The sequence below is a fragment of the Globicephala melas genome, chromosome 1 (genome assembly GCF_963455315.2).
Source record: "Globicephala melas chromosome 1, mGloMel1.2, whole genome shotgun sequence".
Lineage (NCBI taxonomy): Eukaryota > Metazoa > Chordata > Mammalia > Artiodactyla > Delphinidae > Globicephala > Globicephala melas.
The window spans coordinates 102,085,657-102,109,690 of NC_083314.1; the positions used below are offsets into that span (position 1 = coordinate 102,085,657).

Below are 24,034 nucleotides of genomic sequence, written 5' to 3' on the forward strand. Positions count from 1 at the left end.
GGTTACATGGTTTCACCCTGTAATGAACAGCATATTAAGTTATTTGTTATTTAAACATAAGTTTATAATTTTTTTTAGATCCGTACTCATATGAACTGGGCTGAGAATAGACTTTGATAGAAGACATTGGCTCCATTTTACTTACAGTTGTCCCTACTGTTAGGAAAATGTTACTAATGGTGAACGTGAGAGTGTCTCTCTGCCTCTCATCTAAAGCATCTGATGCTTAATTTTATTTATGGAGAGGATGAGCAGATAAAAATGTTAGTTTCTTGAGATGTTTATCTCATTCTGGAAAAAGACTAACATTTGTCTTAATTAGAATTTAACTCTTGTATCTCTTCTTTGGTACTTTCATATATTGTTCTTAAAAAAAAATCTTGGATTTGATTTCTTCAGGACACAGGTATTTTTGGTGAAGGTAACAATTAGACTGTTTAAATGTTTACAAGACTTATTTATTTCCTCTATTGTTCTGTTGGGCACAATAAGTTTTCTGCAGACTCAGGGAGTATGAAACATGGAGCATTCTTTCCTTTTCTGTTATTCAATAATCATTTTGGGTTCCCATTCCACTTCATGGTAAAATATGTCATTTTAACCACTTCCAGATAAAATCACTATTAAATTTGAGGCTTCTTATCATTAAAATGAAGAAGTACCTTCAGATGCTCTGGAACACTTTCTGTCTCAGTCAACTCTGATATCTTTGCCTGTTCTCAATTCCTGGAGCCATAGTGAGCTCAGTGGGGCTACTTAAGGTTTCTGTGTCCAACTTTTCTCTCACTCTGTCTTTAGAAGAATGTTGTTATCTCCTATCTCTGTGGCTGGAAAAGCTAGACAATCAAGCAGTCTTTCCACCCTATTGTTTGTGTATGCCAAGGATAGGCCTTTAAAAACTCAAAATCCAGTAATTTTGCTTGTTTCTTCTTTAATGTCCTTCACGAACTTGTTTCTCTGCAGCAGTGGAGACCAAAATAAAGTTTAAAACCACAGTGCAGGTAGCTAAGAGGAGGAAAGTGATGAGGGATTTCAGGACCAGAAGAAAAAACAGACAAACAAGAAAGTATATGTATTTTTTCTTTATGCTCTCAATTTACCACATAGAAGGGAGGCAAATGCATTTTTTTGTAGTAACATCTAGACTCGTTTGAAATTCTGAAACCATCTGTATAATTTTTAAAAACATAAATCTGAAAGAGTAAAATTTCCACAAGAATTCTGTTTTGAAAAGGTTGTCTACACATGGATTTTACTGTGAATTGACCTTTTTCAAAAATTGATCAGATTAACATTCACTTTTTTGAAATGATTTATAAATTATAAGAAATAGTAAAAGCTTATTTATTTTTTGCTTTTTACATTTTATTATACAGCTTTTCCCAAGGGACTCAGAAATGGATATTGGGATGAAAAGAGGTTTTTGTGGACTCCATCGGTGTTTGCTTTTGATTTAAGCTGCTGTGTCACACGGTTGTAGCAGGCTGCCTTAAATATTTGTTATCTATGACTTTGTTTTGCTGTGGGCATTATTGCTCTGGTCTAGGGAGTTACTTTAAATGGCTAAATTGAGATCTTAAAATTCTCTCTTAATTACAGTAGTGTGACTTTTCTAGCCTTTCCATTGATTTTAATGATTAAATCTCACATTTCCTATAGGTAGCGTCTGAGAAGACAGTACCCTAACTGAAGACAATTGTTCTTAAATAAATAGATTCAGATATAACGTTATTTGATTTTGTTAATCTCTGTTGGTAAAATCAAAGTTTCTAAGATTTTCTTGAAAACCAACCATAAAAAACAAAAATACCTCGTCAAGGTACAGATTTATTTCTATTAAATGACTCCATTTAACAAACACATTTGTATGTATATATGTGTGTGTATCTGTGTATATATTTATGTATATCCAAAGTAGGAGATATATTAAAAATGAAAAATATGCCCAAAACAATTAAATAGAAATATCTATTTCCACATCTGATTTATAAACCACCTGTGGGGAAGTGATAAGTGCTGTTTTCCATATCAAGAGTCAGTAAAGTTTGAAAGAACGTTATGAAACCTTTTTCCAACTTAAGATTTAAATGTAAGACTCTTAGCAGTGATTCATCTAAATTGATGGGGTTGGGTTTATGGCAAATCTAGATAAAAATAAGTATAATTATATGACCACAGAGAAAACATGCATTGTTTTCCATTAACAGTTAAATTCAGGAACGAGAATGAGATATAGAATCAGTAATCCTGAATTTGAGTATTGACTCTACCATAGTCACATAATTTGATTATATTTTAGATGAAAACAATTTGAGTTAGATGGGAAATTAGTTGGAATGAATAATCCCAGTCAATGATATTTATTTTTTCTTAATACTTTTTAAGCTTTTATTTCATTTTTAGTCATCTATTCTTGTTTTATATTTATAATAGCATTAGCAACAAACCACCAAACCAAACCAAAAAGGAATTAGCTAAATAAGTAATAGCACATGGGTGCAGTAGAATATTATGCAACTCTAAAAATTGTATTGTGAATTCTGTTTAGAATCATGAATAAATACTAGTCATCTGTTATTAAGTTTAAATATATGAAAGTTAAAAACAGTATATTCCAAATATTATATAACTAGTAGTTGTGTTTGGGTCTTTTCAGGTATTTGCTTAGCCCAAGTGGCACTATTTGAGTATCAGTTGTTCACATTAAGCTATGTTGTAGGTTGAATATAGCAAATAAGTGTAACTGATTTTATTATATGACTTTATTTTCTTTTACTGCTTTGTGTACATCCTTATACCTCTTTTTGGGTGTGCAAAAGTAAAGAAATCAAACTGATGATTGGAAACTTTTTTTGGACAATTTGAAATATTAAAACTTTCATGAACTCATTGGCAAATAATCAGGAGGCAGAAATCTTAATTAGTCAAGTGCATATTTAATAGAAAAAATAAATATTGAAAAAGTCCAGTCCTATCTTATATTAAATTTCTTTTATTGCTAGCAATTATTTTGTTTTATTATATTTTACAAAAATAGCATATTCAGCACAGAATATACAGATACTTTCAAAATCTTTAAAAAAATGCTTAATTTTTTAAATCTTGAAATCAAAAAGAAATATAAACCTGTAACTGAAACTTTGGAAAATATTGAAAACTATAAGTAAAAAAATAAACCCTTGTTTATTCAACATTTTGAGATAATCTGAGTTACTATTTCATTTCTAGTCGTTTTTGGCTTTGCTTGTTTTGTTTTCCAAAATTGTAATCATATCATACAACATATTCAATTTTATAGTGTTTTTTTAAAAAAAATTACACAATGTCAAATAAACCTTGGCTAACTCTATCTAAACAGGATTTGTAATTAATGCATAATATCCCTCAAATTTAAAGTGCTTTATTTAACCATTCTTTTATGTTGAAAATTTAGAATCCCCCCCAATATTTCACTGTCATAAAAATGCTGCATTGAACACCTATGAACATAAACCTTCTAAAAAATATTATTATTTCCATAGAAATATTTGAAAGGGCACTACAATCTGTTCAGTGTAAAATTTATATTTGTCCCCCCCCCCCTTTTTTTTCCTGAATAAAGAAAGGAAAACTCTGCTTTCTGCCTTAGAGGTCCAGACTAATTTTTATCCCAGAAGTACTGGGAAAGTGTTTTTCAAAGGCCATCTAATTCAAATAATTTAGTTATTCATCTTTGCAATTATAGTCATATAAATGTCATTCTTTAAGACTATCACTCTATAGAGAAAAAGTTCATAGTTTAGTTAATGAAGTATCAAAAATTTATCAGGGTAAGTTACAGGAATTGGAACTTTAGTACAGAATTTTAGTAAATAATAAAATGTTATTTTATTATTATTAGCTGGTAGCTAACGCTTACTGTGTCAGACACTTTGAACTTCTTTATCTGCATTCTTTAACTGTAGTGATATATTACTGCATTATGATTCCTTCACCAGAATTCAAGCTCTCTTCTTAAAGCTTTTTATTGCAGTATTACATATGGAAAACTAAACAGATCTTAAGTATTCAGTTCCATGAATTTTCACAAAATGAATTAAACAGTGCCCTAGAAGACCCTCTTCTGTCTCCTGTAGTCAGTATCCACTAATTTCCAACACCTTCATTAGTTTTGCCTACTTTTAAAATAGTAGCTTTATTGAGATATATTCACATACTATACGGTTCGCTCATTTAAAATGCATATAATTCAGTGGTTTTTAGTATATTCACAGTGTTGTGCATTGATCGCCACTAATTTCAGAAATTTCATGTCCCCAAAAAGAAACCCCGTTACCATTAGCAATAATTCCTTCCCTCTCTGCAGCCCCTGGCAACCACTAATCTCCTGTCTCTATGGATATGCCTGTATTTGACATTTTATATAAATGAATTGATACAATGTGACCTTTTGCATCTGGCTTTTTCACTTAGCATAACGTTTTCAAAGCTCATCATGTATCAGAACTTACCTTTTTATGGCTGAATAGTATATCATTATATTGGTATACCATATTTGCTTATCCATTTATCATTTTATTGACTTGCAGTTTTTCTACCTTTTATGTTATGAATAATGCTGCCATGAACATTTGTATATATATATATGCGGGTATATGTCTTGATAACTGTAGGCTTATAGTCATTTTTGAAATCAGGAAGTGTTAGGCCTTCAACTTTGCTATTCTGTTTTTAAGAAGGTTTTGGCTATTCTGGGTCCCTTCTATTTTCATATGAATTTTAGAATCAGCTTATCAAAATCTGAAAAAAAAAAAGTCAGCTGGGATTTTGACAGGAATCACATTGAAACTTTAGATTAATTTAGGGAGTAGTGCCACCTTAACAATATTGTCTTCTAATTCATGAACATGGATGTCTTACCATTTATTTTGGCTTTCTTTAATTTTTATCATGATGTTTTGTACTTTTCAGTACACAAGTCTTATGCTTCTTTTGTTAAAGTTATTAAGTAGTATTCTATTCTTTTTTATATTCTTATAAATGGAATTGTTTTCTTACTTTTATTGTTGAACTATTCACTGTAGCTTTGCTTATTTTTGTTTCCAAGTTATTATTTTTTTAAAGGTAATTTTTAAAAATTTATTTATTTAATTTATTTATTTTTGTCTGCGTTGGCTCTTCGTTGCTGTGTGCAGGCTTTCTCTAGTTGCGGTGAGCGGGGTCTACTCTTCGTTGTGGCACACGGGCTTACTCATTGCGGTGGCTTCTCTTGTTGTGGAGCACGGGCTCTAGGCACCCGGCCTTCAGGAGTTGTGGCTCACGGGCTCTGGAGCGCAGGCTCAGTAGTTGTGGTGCACGGGCTTAGTCACTCCGCGGCGTGTGGGATCTTCCTGGACCAGGGCTCGAACCCGTGTCCCCAGCATTGGCAGGCGGATTCTTAACCACTGTGCTACAAGAGAAGCGCAGCTTTGCTTGTTTTTGAAATTCATTTAAGTGGAATAATTTTCCTATGTGATCTTTTGTGTGTCACTTTATTTGATACTATGGGTGTGAGGTAATCCATGTTATTCCACATAGATGTAGTTTGTTCATTCTCATTGCTATGTATTTTCCATTGTAGTAATATAACACAGTTGATTTATATATTCCATCTTTATGTGCATTTGACTTGTTTCCAGTTTGGGGAAATTTGGATAGTGCTACAATTAAAATTCTTGTATACGACTTTAGGCAAACATATTACATATTTGTTCTGGGTGTATTCCAAGACATGAAAATTCAGCTTTTGAAAATGCTACCAAAAAGCTTTATCAAGTGGTTTTAACAATTTACAGTTCTACCAGCAGTGCTTCAGTTGCTTTTTATATTAAAAAAACCCACTTTTTTATCATCTATCTTTTTCATTTTACACATTTTCAAAGTGTGTAGTGATATTTCATTTTTAAAATTTGCATCTTTATCATGACTAATGCTGTTGAGCATGTTCTTTTAAATTAGTTATTTGTATAGTCTCTGTTATATAGTGTTTATATAAGTCTTTTGCCCATTTTACATTGAATTGTCTGGTTTTTTTCATATTTACTTGTCGGAGTTCTTTATTTATTATAGATATGAGTAATTAAAACAGTGTGATACTAGCACAAATATAGGAAATTGAGCAGTTGGCCATTATGGACCCCAGAAACAGACCCTATGTATACTGTGTCTTACTTTATGGAAAAGATGAATTAAAGTGGGGAAATGATGGCCTTTTCAAAAAATAGTACTGATTTAACCGCTGACCTGTATGGTGTGATTTTTCTGTTATACACATATACAAATATCAATCCCAGATGAATTACACATCTAAATGTGAAATGCAAAGTAATAAAGCTTTGTGGAAAAATATAGGAAAATAAATTTATAACCTTGAGGAAATCAAAGATTTCTTAAACAGGACACAAATAGCACTAACCATAAATTAAAGCAATAATAAATTGGGCCTCTTTAAAAATAAGAAATTCTCGGGCTTCCCTGGTGGCGCAGTGGTTGGGAGTCCGCCTGCCGATGCAGGGAACACGGTTTCGCGCCCGGTCCGGGAGGATACCACATGCCGCGGAGCGGCTGGGCCCGTGGGCCATGGCCGCTGAGCCTGCGCGTCCGGAGCCTGTGCTCCGCAACGGGAGAGACCACGACAGTGAGAGGCCTGCGTACCGCCAAAAAAAAAAAATAAAAAGAAATTCTCTTTATGAAAAGATACTATTAAAAAGTGAAAAGACAAGACACAGATCAGGAGATATTTGCAAGTTACATATCCAAAAAAGGACTTTGATCCATAATTCAAATTATTTTAGATACATTTTGCTAATTTTCAAGATTTTCATTGTAAAACATGTAACTATGTGTTAAAAGGATCTTTGCCTTAATTTGGCCAATCTAAAAAAGATATCAAGGTAAGATAATGGTATATATAACAATGGGTTTCAAATCAATGAATTCTTACACATTGGAAATTATTAATCTAAATTCTGTATTTTTGTAAAATCCATCATACTTATTTACAATTTAATATAGAACCCATTAATGTTAAAATTTTATTCTTTAGTTTTACTGTCTGTTAAATTAACTAAAATGCTAAATCCAGTTATTTTATTACCTAAATACATGAAATCTAATGTGCCAAAAGATTCATATGGATACATTTTTTAGGGTAAAATTTAATCCTATATATTATGTTCTGATAACTTATTAGGGTCATGTGAGATTAAGTTAGTTTTACATATAAAAACATAATTAAAATTAAACAAAAAAACTCTTAGAAAATTCAGTCCAGTAATGCTAAGAGCCTGATGCAATGTCACATAATTTTAATGAGTGGACTTATTTATTTTCAAATATATATACATATATATATATTTGTGAACAATTTGTATATAACTGTTATTTAAAGATCTAATTTTAAAATTTTGATTTCAAAATGTTTGAACTTTTATTATTATATTATGCCTGGGCTTTATCTTTCCATATCAGTAAATACTAATATTTTAGAACTGGGTATTTATCATATACAATTTATTGTGATTTCAAACTTTACTGACTTTCTTTGAATTCCAGTTGGCTTTGGTATACTTGAGATTATTTTAGAGAACTAATTTTTAAACCTCAAAACTCTAGAAGTTGTACTACTTTTATATAATACTCATTTCTTCTATTTACCCAATTTTGAAAAATTGATAAGAAGACTTCTGTGACAGCTGTAACATAAAACGTTTTTATTTTGTTACTGTTGAATTCACACTGTCAATTTTAATGAATCCTACCCAATTAAAATGGTGTGCATATTTTTGAGTCCATAATCAATATAATCAATTATATTTTACATAATTGCATAGATATAATTTTATCTCAGTATGTTGGGGGATTAATGCATTTTTCTAATATGTTGCAGAATTGCGAGAAGCTGGAGAATAATTTTGATGACATCAAGCACACGACTCTTGGTGAACGAGGAGCTCTCCGAGAAGCAATGAGGTAAGTCTGGGTCACCATAGCAACAGTCACAGATGTGGTAAAGAAAAAGTCATTCTTCATTATTGGGGGAACAAATGAGTTCATTGCCACCATTCAGCTCTGTTCTCTAAGGTATTAATTTGTCAGTGGAGAGACTTCCCTTGAGGCTGTACTTTGGTTTTGAAGCTGCATAAATGTTAAGCCTCAGTGCACAGTAAAAAATGTAAATGTTTAATTTGTTACTTAAAATGCTTGAGGGGTGTCTTGTTTTATATTTATACTAAACTGTGTGATTGAATGGAAATGTTGTTCATCTACATTCTGCCTGTGTAAAAAAATAAATAGTACAATGGTGTTTTAACTGAGTAGTATTTTCTCCTAATTAATATTTAACTAAAATATTTTATAGGATTATACCATAGTATTTTTAAACTGATACACGTTTTCATACTATTATAAAGCATACAGATTAACTTTTTTTCAAATACAGCAGTCTATAATGAACCTGATGGGTTTTCTTTTTTTTCCTTTTTAACATTACTATTTCTGAATATTTTTCTGAAATCTCCCTAAACTTAATACCTTTTTAATAACTTTTAGGAAGCAGTCTTTAAATCCATCTGATCAGAATCAATGAAGGCTTTTACTAGACATTGAAAATGTGTGAAGAATAAAACTTAGCATCCTTACAGCTGGAGAAACGACAACAAATGATGTTAATCTTAAAAGTTCTGAACGTTTGAGTGGGATAATTTCCAATATATTTGTACAGAAATAGTATATTTGCCTTGATTTAGCCTGTGAAACTAAAATTGATTTTTAAGATATATCTGCTTCTATCCATGCTCATTTTTTAAGGGCTTAAATTAAGGCTAAAGGAAAAATTTTAAATAGGAGAAAGGATAAACCTGTGAAGCTCCCTAGAAGGGTATTTTGGGCACAATTTTGTTATTGCTGGCACACAGTTACCATATACTTTAGGCTAGAAGCTGCTCTCATTTAGTGACCTCCCTTTTACCACGCAAGCAGCAGGGGAAAGTAATTAAATTTAATAGAAGCTGCCCTCATTTTGAAGCCACTTCTATTTAAAACCACAGGAGGAGGTAATTAAATTTAATGGAAACAGTAGCTTCTACACAAAGATACATGGTACTTCTATATAGATGATTATGATGTCACAAAAAGAGGAATAACATATTACTAGTATTGAGAAATTACCAGCTGGAGCAAGTGAGCCTATTTTATTGTTAATGTCTTTACTAATAAAAAAGAGGGAAAAATAAAACTGAGTCCACAATAGAGAGTTTGTATCTATATACAATGCAAGTGGGCATTCTCAGAAAGTAAAAGTTATTGAAAATAGTCGTAAATTTAAAATAAAGAGTAAAATGTATTGTGGAAAAGGCCAATGCAGAAGTTATGACTGAACCGCTGTTTTTCAATATATTCTTTATCCTCTACCTGAAACTACCACAGGTATAAATTGAAAACATCATTTTTGTAAATGTTTATTGTAATAACTTTGAATATGTTAAGCATAACATCAATATTTATTTAGAACTGTACAGTTATTCTCTGTATTTTTATATCTATTCAGTTTGAAGTAAACCCATAGACCCAAAGGAAGACAAAGAGAATGCCAGCTCTGAAGCTTTGAATAAAAGGCCAAAAACATAGAAAGAATTGCAAAGGGGCAATGTGAATGAAAATGGATGTGAGTGAGGGAAATACAATGAACAAGGGAAGGATGTAATTAGTATAGAAAATTCATCATCAAGAAAAAAACAAATTGAATTATGGGAGAACTGCGTTGGAAGAGATTATAAAATTCTGCCAAATTTTGTAATACTTGCCATTTTCGAAAATTCTGCTTTTCAAAAAGTAGAGATGAATTAATGAGAAAAACAAGTATTACCTGATTGGAGTAACCTCTCAACCATCCATGCTATGAGATAAAGCAATAGGCTAGATAATTTAAATCAGCATTTAATCATATGGCTGTGTAATGTACTTTGTTTACGTTGGCAGGATATTTTACACATACACACACTCATAATCTTTAGATTCACTAAACACAACTAAATAATCTTGTTACCAAAAGCATTCAACAGTTTAGTGTACTGTGGGCCTAGCACTTTTAAAAAAACTTCTGGTTTTTGCCTTTAGAAAATACAGCAGGAGCTCATTCTTTATATGTGAGACTATGGACGCATATAAACAAAAAGTTATAATGTTATGTGACTAATAGAATAAAAGGAGAATGCATCAAGGGGCAAAAATTAATTGTTCTCTCATCTATGATCATTTTTATTGTCTTACATGAAGAGTGTCAAATCAAAGAAAACCATGGAGAGGATAAGAAATTTGATCTAGGCCTTGAATATGGCCAGTTTTACAGGTAGAGGGAAAGGTATTGAACAAAGGTGCAAGATGTATTTCAAGAACAGTAAAGTCGTCTTTAAAGACGTAGAGCAAATTTTTTTCAAGCTTTTTTGAATGTATGTTTTCCTGCAAAACTCACATAGGCAGAATTATTTGGTCAGTAATATCTCTCCTCATATGCCAAGAATCCTTGGGTATAAATAAAGCAGTACGAGGTTGGCAGGGATGGTGGGAACTATTCAGAATTTCAGAGTGTGAGAGGGGGCAGTGGGAGACAGGTATGAATAATTTGCCAACAATTTCAGTTAGCTCAGGGGCTGGTTTCAGGAGGCTTGTTGGAAATGTGTTTGTTACCATATTCTAGAGGTCAGTTACATAGAGTCTAGCTTGCCAGGATAGATACTTTAAGTTACTTCAAGGAGTGATTGTGGTTTTTAAGGAAGGGTGACAGGATCAAATATATTGATAAAACTATGAAGATTATTTTACAACTTTTTAGAATTCTAATAGGGTAAGAAAATATAATGTGGGGATAGATACAATCATTCATTTATTTAATAAACATTTATTGTGTTTCTGTAATACACCAGGTAATGGGGTTACAGATATGAATAAGGGAATCTCTGCCCTCAAGGGGCTAATGGTCTAGTTGGGGAGACAGATACAAAAATCAAATGCCTGATGTGAAGACTCAGAGCCCCAGTACTTGAGTTGTTTCCCTGATCCCAAAAATGATATGGCATTTTTTCTCTTGGTCCATGGGCATGACATAGCTTGGCTATTGAACATCCTTTTTTTCTCACTAACTTAACCTCTGCAGCAGCCCTCAGGTGGCTCCGGGCACCCACAGTGGTACCCTCCTCCTGAGTGTGTCTGTAGTCTGGAGAAGTTGGAGCAAAACTTGACTGAATCTGAAGAGTGACAGACATTTTGTGGCTGCCTTGGTTGGGACTTATCATCAAGTTGGGTATTACCTCCTCATTTATTAAGGTTCTACTAAGAACAAAAAAGAGAGGTCTCTGCCCTTGCTCAGTTCTCTGTCGTCTCATCCAATCCCTGTTCGTGGGCAGTCTTTGCCAAGCAATCTTGGGCCTGTTCTTTCATCAGTGTCCCAGCTCAGGAATCATTTTAGACCCCTCCGGTGCTTCTTCCTGATCCCAGATGTGAGGATCTAATCCTGGATGTGAGAACGTGTGGCCGGCTATTTAAAACGTGTAAGGGGATACAGCCTACTCTGGAATGTGCTGGCTAAATGAAACAAGTATTTTATTAGGTTTTAACTCATACCCAGACTGGGAAAAAATAATTCAAAAGTTTGTTTTGGCAGTAGAGTAGAGGGTACAGTGGAGGGAATGAGAGATGTAGAGAAATCAGTGACCCCACTAAGATAAAGGTAGAAGGGTATAGAGGTCAACAGAGGAGAGTGTGTTTGAGAAATTTAGAAATATTTAGAAGGTAGATCTGATGAGACTCTGTGACTTAATAGCCTCAGTATATTAAAAACTTGATTTAATCTCTGTTGCTCTGTTTAAAACCTTTTAAAGTTTTCTTATGCTTTCAGAATAAAGTCTAATTTATTTGTGTATCCTACTAGATAGTAAATCTCATGAGGGTAGGAGGATTGCTATTTTGCTCTCCTTTGTATTCTTAGCCTTACCATATGTATTCTTAGCATATTAGGTGCTTAATAATTATTTGTTGAATTATTGATAAAGATAAAAAATAAGAAGAAGGACATTTATCAAGGGCAAGTCAAAAAATTTTTTTTGACTTTGTATTCAACTTTTTTTTCCCTTCCAGTTTTTTTTTTTTTTTTCCAATCATTTTTTTTTAACATCTTTATTGGAGTATAATTGCTTTACAATGGTATGTTAGTTTCAGCTTCACAACAAAATGAATCAGTTATATATATACATATGTTCCCATATCTCTTCCCGCTTGCGTCTCCCTCCCTCCCACCCTCCCTATCCCACCCCTCCAGGCGGTCACAAAGCACCGAGCTGATCTACCTGTGCTATGCGGCTGCTTCCCACTAGCTATCTACCTTACGTTTGGTAGTGTATATATGTCCATGCCTCTTTATCGCTTTGTCCCTTCCAGTTTTATTGAGATATAATTGACATACAGCACTGTGTAAGTTTAAACTCAAATGTTTTTATTTTGAGTATTTGGATATACATTAATTAAGATAGGGAAAGAGAAAAGAAGAGGAGGATTAAGTAAGATGATTTTAGTTTTCAGATGAATTTGAGATAGCTATGGTAAACTCATGTGTAAATTTGCAGTAGGCAAAGGAAAATACAACTCTGCAACTCAGGAAAAAGACTGGAGGTTGCAGCCTGGGATTTGTTAAGTACTTTGATATTTGTAGCCATGGGAAAGCATCTGATTTCGAATGATAGTGCATGGAATCAGAAAGGAGAATCTAACCAGATGCCTAAGAAAATACTTGGTTTAGGAAAATGTGTGTCAGAGAGAAACAGATTTTGGGATTTAAACTTTTTTTTTTTTTTTTGCGGTACGCGGGCCTCTCACTGTTGTGGTCTCTCCCGTTGCGGAGCACAGGCTCTGGACGCACAGGCTCAGCAGCCATGGCTCACAGGCCCAGCCGCTCCGCGGCATGTGGGATCTTCCCGGACCGGGGCACGAACCCGTGTCCCCTGCATCAGCAGGCGTACTCTCAACCACTGCACCACCAGGGAAGCCCGGGATTTAAACATTTTAAATAACTTTCTCCAACAGAATAAATTGGGACTCTGATATGGTGTGTCTGAGCACTTGAACTGTGGCTAGTGTAACTGAAGAACTGAATGTTTAATTTTATTTAATTTTTATTAATTTAAATGTAAATTGTTGCACGTGGTTAGTGGCTATGGTTTGGACAGCATCGCCCCAGAGGGATGTTTTTGAGTTGCTAACATGACATTCACCTTTCTCTCACCGATGGAATTATCATCAAAGGAGAGTCTAGGGTAAGGTTAAACCATGTTCACACACATCACACATACACATCATGCACACTCTCAAAAAATGAAGAGTAAAACTGAAATCAGAACATAGTAATGGATATAAAACCAAAATTAACAAATATGATATGGAGGAGACAAGGTGACTATTATTTTCTAAAGACATGACTTGTATGTAGAAATCTCTATGGAATTAACAACAAAAACACTCTAGAAATTAATAAAAGAATTTAGTAATATGGTCAGTTTTAAGATAAAGATGGAAATTTGTGAACTTTTCTGTGTATTACCTATTCTATGAAGATCCTATGAGGTAGTTATATTAGAGTACCCCAATCATCCAGGACATGTTGAATTGCTCGGCAAATGGTATAAGAGACAGTTGTTTTGCTGTTTAGAAAAAAGAAATCACCTTATATTTTTACCTCACGGGTATTAAAGGAAGTTTCGTGTATATTAAAGAGCTAAAATAAATAAATGAGACAGCCACAGTCCAATAAACTATGAAAGTGACTATCTCTGAGGTTTAGATGGGGAAAGAGATAATAATCCAAAAAGTAGTTGAGGAAATAACTAAGCTTTGACTGCATTAAAAAAGCTTCTGGGGCTTCCCTGGTGGTGCAGTGGTTGGGAGTCCACCTGCCGATTCAGGGGACACGGGTTCGTGTCCCGGTCCGGGAAGATCCCACATGCCGCGGAGCGGCTAGGCCCGTGAGCCATGGCCACTGAGCCTGCACGTCTGGAGCCTCTGCTCCGCAACGGGAGAGGCCACAGCAGTGAGACGCTCGCGTAACGCGCAAAAAAAAAAAAAAAAAAATCTTCTGTATATGGAAAAAAATCACAAAATTTAAAGACAACATCAGGGTTCTGTATTGCCATGTGTGTAAGAGATTCAAAACAATTTAGGAGCTTAGTGGTTAATTGGCAAAGTATGATTAAGAAACCCTTAAAATATTCAACTCTAATGGCAAGCAAAATATAAATTACATAAAAAGTACTAATTCTTGGTTATTGACGTTACTGCAGTTCAGCGAGGAGGAGATTTTTGAGTGCTGGAGATGGAATGGTAAGAGCCATTGTCCCGTTCTCAGAGATCAAGAGCAATTGAAATTACTTTTACATTTAAGGAAGGAAGTGTACCAATAAGTACTAAGAACCTTGAAACAAACATACCCCTTTTCATATAAATTTAACTTCATGAAATATACTATGCACAAGACATAGACATTATGGACAATCTGAAACTGTTTCTCAAATTATAGAATATAACAGTAAACAAATTGAGTAGAACCTAATTGTCTACTATTAAGGAAATAATAAGAAAATGAAGTTTCTAGAATATAAAATAATATATATGGTATATCAATAAATATATATACATAATGGTAAATTGTGGCGTATTTAGTTATATCTGGATATTAAAATGACCTTTAACAGTGTTTTTGAGTGACACGAGTATCATCATGTTCACTGAAAAATACCAGGAAACAAAATTGCATGTAGAACATGATCTCCATTGAATATAAAGAATAAAGAGAAAAAAGATAGGAATAAAATACAGCAAAATATATTATATCTGAGTGGTGGGCTTACACATTTCTCAGGCTTATAATTTTCTGTTCTAAATTTTCTATAATGGGAGCATATTATGAATGATTAGAAAAATAATGAGATACGTAGGCGCGGACCGGCGTGTTCTTGGGATTAGAGAGCGGGACTTTCGGCTTGCGAGTGGGAACCTCTGAGTCGTGCACAGAGAAAGAACGATTTAATAATGGGTGATGTCGAGAAGGGCAAGAATATTTTTGTTGAGAAGTGTGCCCAGTGCCATACTGTGGAAAAGGGAGGCAAGCACAAGACCAGGCCAAATCTCCGTGTTCTGTTTGGGCGAAAGACAGGACAGGCTGTCGGATTCTCTTACACAGATGCCAACAAAAACAAAGGCATCACCTCTGGGGAGAGGAGATGCTGATGGAGTATGTGGAGAATCCCAAGAAGTACATCCCTGGAACAAAAATGATCTTTGCTGGCATTAAGAAGAAGGGAGAAAGGGCAGACTTGATAGCTTATCTCAAAAAAGCTACTAATGAGTAATAGTTGGCCACTGCCTTATTTATTATGAAATGTCTCATGACTTTTTATGTGTACCATATGTAAATTGATCTCATACACTAGAATTCAGATCATGAATGGCTGATGTAATATTTCTGTCCTGATTTAAATAAGATTGGCTTGTGGCTAAATAAATATGGTCAGCTTTTTGAATTTTGATAGTAATTCTGGTTCAACAAGTACTATCACTGTTTTCCCTTTCTAAAGAGATGATTAAACTTGAATAAGGAATGTTAAACTTTTCAGGGATATGGTGAATGCCTTCTCAAACCCTATAGGAGATTGGTTTTATATTTAGATTTCTATAACTGGTTATATTAATATATTTAAATATTGAGAAGCTCCCTTCACTGTCTCATAGACCAGCAAGAGTCACCTGTGTTTCAAGTTGTGTTCATTCGCCCGTTAAGGCAAGGGCTGAAGATACACTGACAATGTCCACCTTCCCTTTTTGGTCTTAACTATGCCAATTTAATTAAAATTCTCCATCTAAAAAAAATAAAAGAAAAAAAGAAAAATAATGAAGTAAGAAGGAAAAATGGGAAGAATATAAAATAAGATACAAAATCTTGGATAAGTGGCAAAAATCAGATTTTAGACTCCAACTGTGATTTTAGATAAATTAGTCTTTTTTAGTCTTTTTTATAAGATAGGATTAAAAGCTTAATAGGATTGATATGAAGAACAACAATAATGTAGGAGAGAATGCTTTGTAATTTATGAAACATTAAGAAAATGAAGATACAAAGTATTACAATGTTTGTATACATTATTTCCATTGAATGGTGTATAGTGCTTATTTCAAATAAATTACATATGTCATACATGATGGAATTGACTGGAAAACTTCGGTGTGGTCTTAGAATGTAGAATGCCAGAGGGAATATTTTTTATCTAACTTATAGAGTCCATTGTAGTTCCATGGCTGTGTGGAAATACTGTACAGGATTTCTGAAAATGATGACATGAAAAAATTTTAAGGACAGAAAAAAATGTATCATCTCCAGGTGAAATCTCTGTCTATAGTATGATAATAGTGAATTTAGAGGTGAAATTCTCAATTTCTTTTCATTTTTTCCCCTTATCTCTGCCAATTCAACCCTCTTATCATACCAAAGTGATTTGATTACTGTATTATATTTTGCACCTGTCATAGTCCCTGTAATCATTTCTAAACATCAAGGGGAAAAGTGGGACCTTTTTAAAAAACGTGGTGTCTCTTTGTCACCTTTTTACTTCCTAAGGCAGTAGTGGGCCATGTGTAGTAGAAATAATGAAATTGGAAGGTACTTCAGTTGAATAACTTAAGAAAATGGGGTGTCAAAATCTGAAAGAAAAGTTACATATAGAATGTAGTTCATTAAGAAAAAAAATGTAAAAAACTATATGAAGCTTTCTGATAATGACTTAATACACAAAAATATAGATTGGTGAGATCTGTGGATATACCTCTATGGTAAGAATATAAATTACATTTTAGAGTACAGACATAGCCAATTAAGGGTTAGGATTTTATTTGTAGAGCCATACATATTCAGTGAGAGCTGTTACATTTGGTGATTATTCTAAAGATAAACTACCAGGGCATTATATCTCTGAAATCTATTCCTTTTTGCTCAGCTTTGTCACGTGTTAGGAATTCTGTCACTAGATGGTGATGTTGAGTTGCACAGTTTATATTCTTGGCTTTTTTTCTGGTGCGTGTAATAGTAATTGCAGGTGTACCATAAACCCAGCTATGTATCCAGAGTTAAACTGAAAGTATAACTATGTAAATTAGGAAAATAATTTTAAGAGATACAGTACATTTTAAATATCATTTAAGTTGAAAGGTAAAAATCCTTTAAAGCTATTGCTTTACTTTAGACTTCGAGAGGTAGAAGGAATATAAATAGCAATCTAAACTTTTCATTGAAAGAGTGAGGTCTGAAGAGAGATTCAAAGACATTAAAAAGAAGTATTTTTCAGTTTTTCCTTCTAGATGTGTTAGTTTATAAAGTACAACTTTAATTTCATTCCTCTGTCAATATCTAGTGGTACTGAGGCTGTTTGCCATCTGATCTAAGGGATGTGTTACTCCTGGTACCTACATATTGTTTTAGTTGCTTATTGTTTTAGTTATATTAATTTTGCATCCCTTGCTAAGCATAATGGATAAACTACACTGGCATTTCTTTAACTGGTACTTCTACATGAATTGAAGTAAAAGACTGTCTCTATGAGTAATTTGGCCATCTGAATAAGACTTGAAGATAAGAATATTATCACTATCCTACTTAACCTTACACTTGTAGATGTTTGTGTGTGTATGTGTATATATATATATTATATGCAGAAATGTGTGTTTGTATATATATATATGTCCATATATATGTACTCTATCTCTATTAATTTCTATCTTTATTTTTATCTCTATATGAATCTCCCTGTCCCAGTCAAGGAAATCTTGCAGTTTGACAGCATTTGAAGTTTGGAGATCCATTTGCTTTTTAGACATATCTGTTAGAATTACAGTTTTATGCACAACTTTCAATGAAATTCTTTTATGATGGTAAAAAAAGATGAGGGGGAAGAGAAGGCAACCTAAATATTTATGAATAGTGAATTGAATAAGTAGTTTAGAAAACAAATCTAAGGCATGAGAAAATTTGAAGTGGTGTTGAAGAGAAGTATAAAATAAGTAAAATGAGAAATTATTAAAATATTTCTAATGAAATCAGCAGGTTGTTTAATGGTATGAAAAGTAAACACAAATTGTTTAAAATCCTGAATATGTTATATAATGATCAGTGATTACATATTCAATATTAGTAACATATTTTTGTTTTCCAAGTTTACAAAAATAAAGGTAATTATAAATGCCCATGTGTGTGTATGTGTGTGTTTTAACTACATGCAAAGTTTGACCTGTGAAATTGGATGCAGAAGCAATGTGTAAGCTTTCTATTTCAATCATATTTCTTGATCCTATAATAATTATACTTCTCCAAGGTTTTTTTTTCGCTAAATGGATCAGCAGGAATCTCTGGAAGACACACCCCACCCTCCGCCCCCAGTAAGCAGGTTACAAGAGTATCCTCTTTTCTTCCATGCAGAGGAGAATATCTTGTCTTTATCACTTCTGTTAGAGAGAGGCACACACTCTACTATGCACATAAGCACATGTGTCTATGGTTTCTGTCACCTAACATAGAAAGAGGGCAACCAGGCTGAATATCGTCAAATTTTATAAAATATAAAGACAAAAGCACACCATCACTTTTTCTAGATAATGATGTGATGGAACTACTTTAATAACACTATTGAAATGCAGCTTAGAAAAGGTAGGTTAAGCATTAGGAAAATGATTAATTATGTAAAAATATATGTAATTAATTGCATTTGATTATATATTCCGTGTAATTAAGTTAATGTAATTTGTGTACTACGAATACATATGTATACACACAGTTGACACATATGTGTGCAAATGTGCACACGTGTATGCACACACACATACATTTGGTATTATCTGTTTACTGCATAACTTACGAATGTTACTTTCATTCATGTCAGGGATTAGTGAAAGCAAGATTTGTCATTCAGTTTCAAATGGGCCAAAGATAATTTAATTTTTTCACCATTCATGGGAAGTAGAAGAAAAGTTCTATATTAATTTTCACTAATGTTTAATAAAACCAAATATATACCTAATACTTGTGGATTATTTATGGATTTGGTAGCAATTGGCATATATGAATTAGGAGCTATGTTAATTTACTGTTTTCCTCTACTTTGAACTTTTTTTTTTTTTTAATTAAGTTATTTATTTATTTTTGGCTGTGTTGGGTCTTCGTTTCTGTGTGAGGGCTTTCTCCAGTTGTGGTGAGCGGGGGCCTCTCCCGTTGCGGAGCACAGGCTCCAGACGCGCAGGCTCAGTAGTTGTGGCACACGGGCTTAGTTGTTCTGCGGCATGTGGGATCTTCCCAGACCAGGGCTCGAACCCGTGTCTCCTGCATTGGCAGGCAGACTCCCAACCACTGTGCCACCAGGGAAGCCCTCTACTTTGAACTTTAATTAGAACTTGAGTGTGAGAAATGATTGCATACTTACTAATTATAAATTTTGGGAAACAACAGCACAAGTAAATCAGGCATGACTTGATACAGTTATATACTTATAAAATGCATTATCATATTCATTAATCTGAGCATTGGTTCTTTCAACCTGGTGCCCACTGTGTAACTAGACAATATTTTCTTAAAAGAAATATTTACAGAAAAAAATCAAATTAATATTGTAACTGCTATTTTATGACAACTTGATACATTTAGAATGATAAAACCAAAACAGAAAATATGTATTATTATATTAGAAGTTACTATTTAAAACAACAACATTAGCAACAACATAAATAAATAGTACTTAACTAAGGTAAAAAAAAAAATTGCATTTTTCCCTTCGTAGCAAAAGATTGTGGGTTAAAGACTACAGAGAAAGGATACAGCTTTTGTTTTGCTACCAAAGAAAAGTACAGAGCTGTCTTACTCTAGAATGCTTATCATTTTAGATACAGACTTTGAATGAGCAGCTAATAGCTAAAATTATTTAGGAGATAAAAATTGGTACTGTGAGGATTAGCTTTAATTTTAAGTATCCATAATTGAAGTGCCCCATTATGATTTTAATGTTATGATAATCTTGTTAACAAGCTGTTGTGTATATACTATCATATTTTAATGTAGTTACAAAGCTTAAGTAAACCATAAAGTAAATTGCTTTTTGAATTAGGCTTTTACAAGTGGAAAATTAGTGGTTTACATGTTTTGAATATGTATTTTGTAATTATATTTGGCATTTTCTACAATTTAAGAAGAATAATAGAATGGGTTTATAGATAATTCATTATTGTTTATAAGTACATTGGTATATTTTGTTATTGCTCATTCTAATTAATTTAGGTTCATTCCACATATAACACAATAGCTGATTCTATTTTTTTTCTGTAATAGTCTTCTCTTCTAGAAGATATACATTGCAGTTTAGTTTTTCTATTTACCATTTCTCATATATCAGCACACTACATTTAAAAGAAGATTTCTACCCTTTCTTATCTATTATTTCTACAGGTTATTGTGATGTATACTGAATTCTATCCATCGAGAGTGTTTGTGTTTACTCTATTTTTTGGGAAGAAAACATGTGTCCCATTCTGACAATTGGTGAAGATAGCTAACTGGTTAGATTTACTTTTTCTGAATTTGTTGCTTAAATAAACAGAACATGGTAATTTGATAGTCTAAAGCAGAAGTAAGCAAGCAGTTTATGTAGAAGTCTGGATAGTATCTTCAGCTTTCTGGGTCATATGGTCTCTAATTGGAACTATTCAGTTGTGCTGGTATAGTGCAGATGCACCCACATAGACAATATGTCATCCAACGGGTGTGGCTGCATTGTTGTGGCTGTGTTCTAATGAAATTTTATTTATGGAAATTGGCAGCCAGCTGGATTTGTCCCACGGGTCATAGTTCACTGACCCCTCGTTAAGAGCAAACTTGACATAAACCAATTAAAATAAATTTCAAGGAATTGTTTGGTACATATATTATGAATTTGTGATTTTCTCTGATTAATAGTAAAAATACTATGAAGCTCTTCCACTGTTATTAATAAGTGTGACTTAGAACATTTACTGAGGTGTCATATCTCCTAGTTTCTGGGCTGTTCCTTGAAATTGAATAAGTTACATTTCCTAGATTACTCATGCAAGTGAACAGACATGATTAAGAATTAAATCGTCAGTTGCAATTGTAAAGTCACCAGTATGCAGGCAACTTGAGGTATCCATGTCAATGCCACTGAATCAGTTAGCATTAATCTGTTATGCTTGTGGTTGAAGAACCATGTACATTATGAAACAGTATAATGTTACTCTTTGGTTTGACACTAGTTAACCACAATGAGGTACCTATGAAAATTCAACGTTGTGATATTATACTTTATCAATTATTTTTATAAATGGATGAAGAATCATGGCATCTACTAAAGTACATACATGATAGCTATATTTATTGGAAAATATTCATTGTGATGTGTTTTTTGTCTATTTAACTCCTTTATAAAGTTTTGTACCCATGAGACTCTCTGAGGAATTGCCTCTATTTTAAAATTTAATCAGTCAATATTTACTTAATAAATCAGTTAATCATGAATAAATATTTTTCTTCTAGTGCACAAAGAAGTTTTTTCTAGGATTCAATGAGAGGCCATATGGGATACTCTGTACTCTTTAAAAAAATGCTCCTGATGTTTAAATTTCAACCTTCCTAATATCTTCCAAGAAACCTCCTAAGAAATTTAGTTAATTTAGTACATGTCCTAACTTTTAGCCCTATAGTTCTCTCCCATTTTAAGGGCCATTACTTTGGCTGGCAAATAGAAGAAATAATAGTAGTCATTTTATTTAGAAGTCTTCCATAACATCAACTTCCATCAAGTTTTAGTGGAAATGGGTATCTGTCGTTGGATGTCATAGGTGATACTTTTAGTCGATATCTGTGCTGTGTTTACAAACCAGTTATCCTGCCAGTATCTCCCTCTATCTTTGAGGAAAGTTTAGAGCAATCTTTCTTTTTTTTTTTAGATAGGTAAGAAAAATGATTTACAATAAGGTTAAATTACTTACTGGTATTATATTTGTCATTGTCATATTTTTCCTTCATATTTCATTTCTTCCTTCATCCCCTTAGATGTTGCTTATAATTTCATATTCTGTAAGGGAATATTGCTTGAGACATTTCTCACCCAGAGCTAAGAACTGTGTTGAAATTTAAACAGTTTGGATGAAAAAGCTGTTTGAGGAATCAGATTTTTTCTTTTTAATAGTGAAACAAGGTTAAGAAATTTTTTCTTTGTAAAGAAATAAATTACTAGTTTTGACATATAATTATAGTTAAATGATTGCATATGAGTAAAATATATTAAATAATTAAAAAGCATTGGGTAGCAAGTTTGAGCCAGTTAGAACCATTAATTGAAGCCTGAGAATCATTGCTTAGGTTCGGTCATTCCATTAAAATGAAAGTCTATTTTTATTTGGTAGTAATACAAGACTTGTCTTGCAATTCATATTTCTTCAGGATTATTCTGCTCACTTGAAATTTTTATAGAATTGATTGTTTTTTCAGCACTTCCACCAAAATATTTACCTGCTTTTAAGGGTCATGACAAATATTTTTGTCACATATATTTCTATAGATGATATAGTTATTCCAGAAAGATATCTTGACTGTATCAATACTAATACATACTATTTGCAATCTATAAATATATGAGCAAGCTTAAGATTATCTAAACATGCTAAATTATTGTATGCCTCTTATTATTTATTATTTTTATCTGCTTATATGTAACAATAAATATTTTATATATGATGTTGCATAGAAGTATATTTACACAAATTTCCAAACAGTCTATTTAGTATATGAATAAATTCCTTAACTAAGTTTTATATTTTATATCCTCATAAGTATGTAACATGGTAGATTATTTGGACTTTATATAATTGAATATTACTCAGCCATAAAAGAATGTAATAATGCCATTTGCAGCAACATGGATAGACCTGGAGATTATCATCCTAAGTGAAGTAAGCCAGACGGGGAAAGACAAATATCATATGATATCGCTTATATGTGGAATCTAAAAGGAAAAAAAAGACACAAATGAACTTATTTCCAAAACAGAAAGAGACTCACAGACATAGAAAACAAACTTATGGATACCAAAGGGGAAAGGGAGGTGGTGGGAGGGATAAATTAGGAATCTGGAATTAACATATACACAGTCCTATGTATAAAATAGATAACCAACAAGGACCTACTGTATAGCACAGGAAACTATCAATATAGTCAATATTTTGTAATAACCTATAAGGGAAAAGAATCTAAAAACGATTTATATATATATATATATATATATATATATAACTGAATTGCTGTGCTGTACACTGGAAACTTACATGATATAGTAACTCAACTATACTTCAATAAAAAAAAATTTTTAATAAATAAAAAGATCATGGATGCATACATCATTATTTTAAATAACAAAAAAGAAAAAAAGACCCAAATAAAAAGATCTGTCTGACAAGATTCAGAACAAAGCAAGAATGTCCACTCTTAACACTCCTTTTTAATACCATATTGGAAGTCCTAACTAATGCATAAAACGAGAAAAGGAAATAAAACGTATACAGATTGAGAAGGTAGAAATAAAACTCTATTTGTTCACAGATGACATGATTGTCTATGTGGAAAATCTGAAAAATATTGACAAAAAACCCTCCCGGAATACTGACAAAAAAACCTCCTGGTATATAATAAGCATTATATCAAGGTTGCAAGATACATGGTTAATAAACAAAAATCAATTGTTTTTCTCATACCAACAATGAGCAATTGGAATGTGAAATTCAAAACACATTATGATTTACATTAGCAACCCCCAAAATGAAATACTTAGGTATAAATCTAACAAAATATATGTAAGATCTATATGAAGAAAACTATTAAACTCCAATGGACAAAATCAAAGAAAAACTAAATAAATGGAGAGATTCCATGTTC

At 32.7% G+C, this 24,034-nt stretch overlaps 1 protein-coding gene and 1 pseudogene across 1 annotated transcript in view; both read left to right on the forward strand.

Annotated features, from left to right (window-relative positions):
* Positions 1-24,034, forward strand: part of DPYD (dihydropyrimidine dehydrogenase) — an 849,503-nt gene that overhangs the window by 135,619 nt on the left and 689,850 nt on the right. The window contains exon 5 of the mRNA XM_030868763.3: positions 7,907-7,989. Within this exon, the coding sequence (XP_030724623.1) occupies positions 7,907-7,989 (83 nt within the window). The remainder of the gene's footprint in view (positions 1-7,906; positions 7,990-24,034) is intronic.
* On the forward strand, positions 15,091-15,968 carry LOC132593762 (cytochrome c-like; annotated as a pseudogene).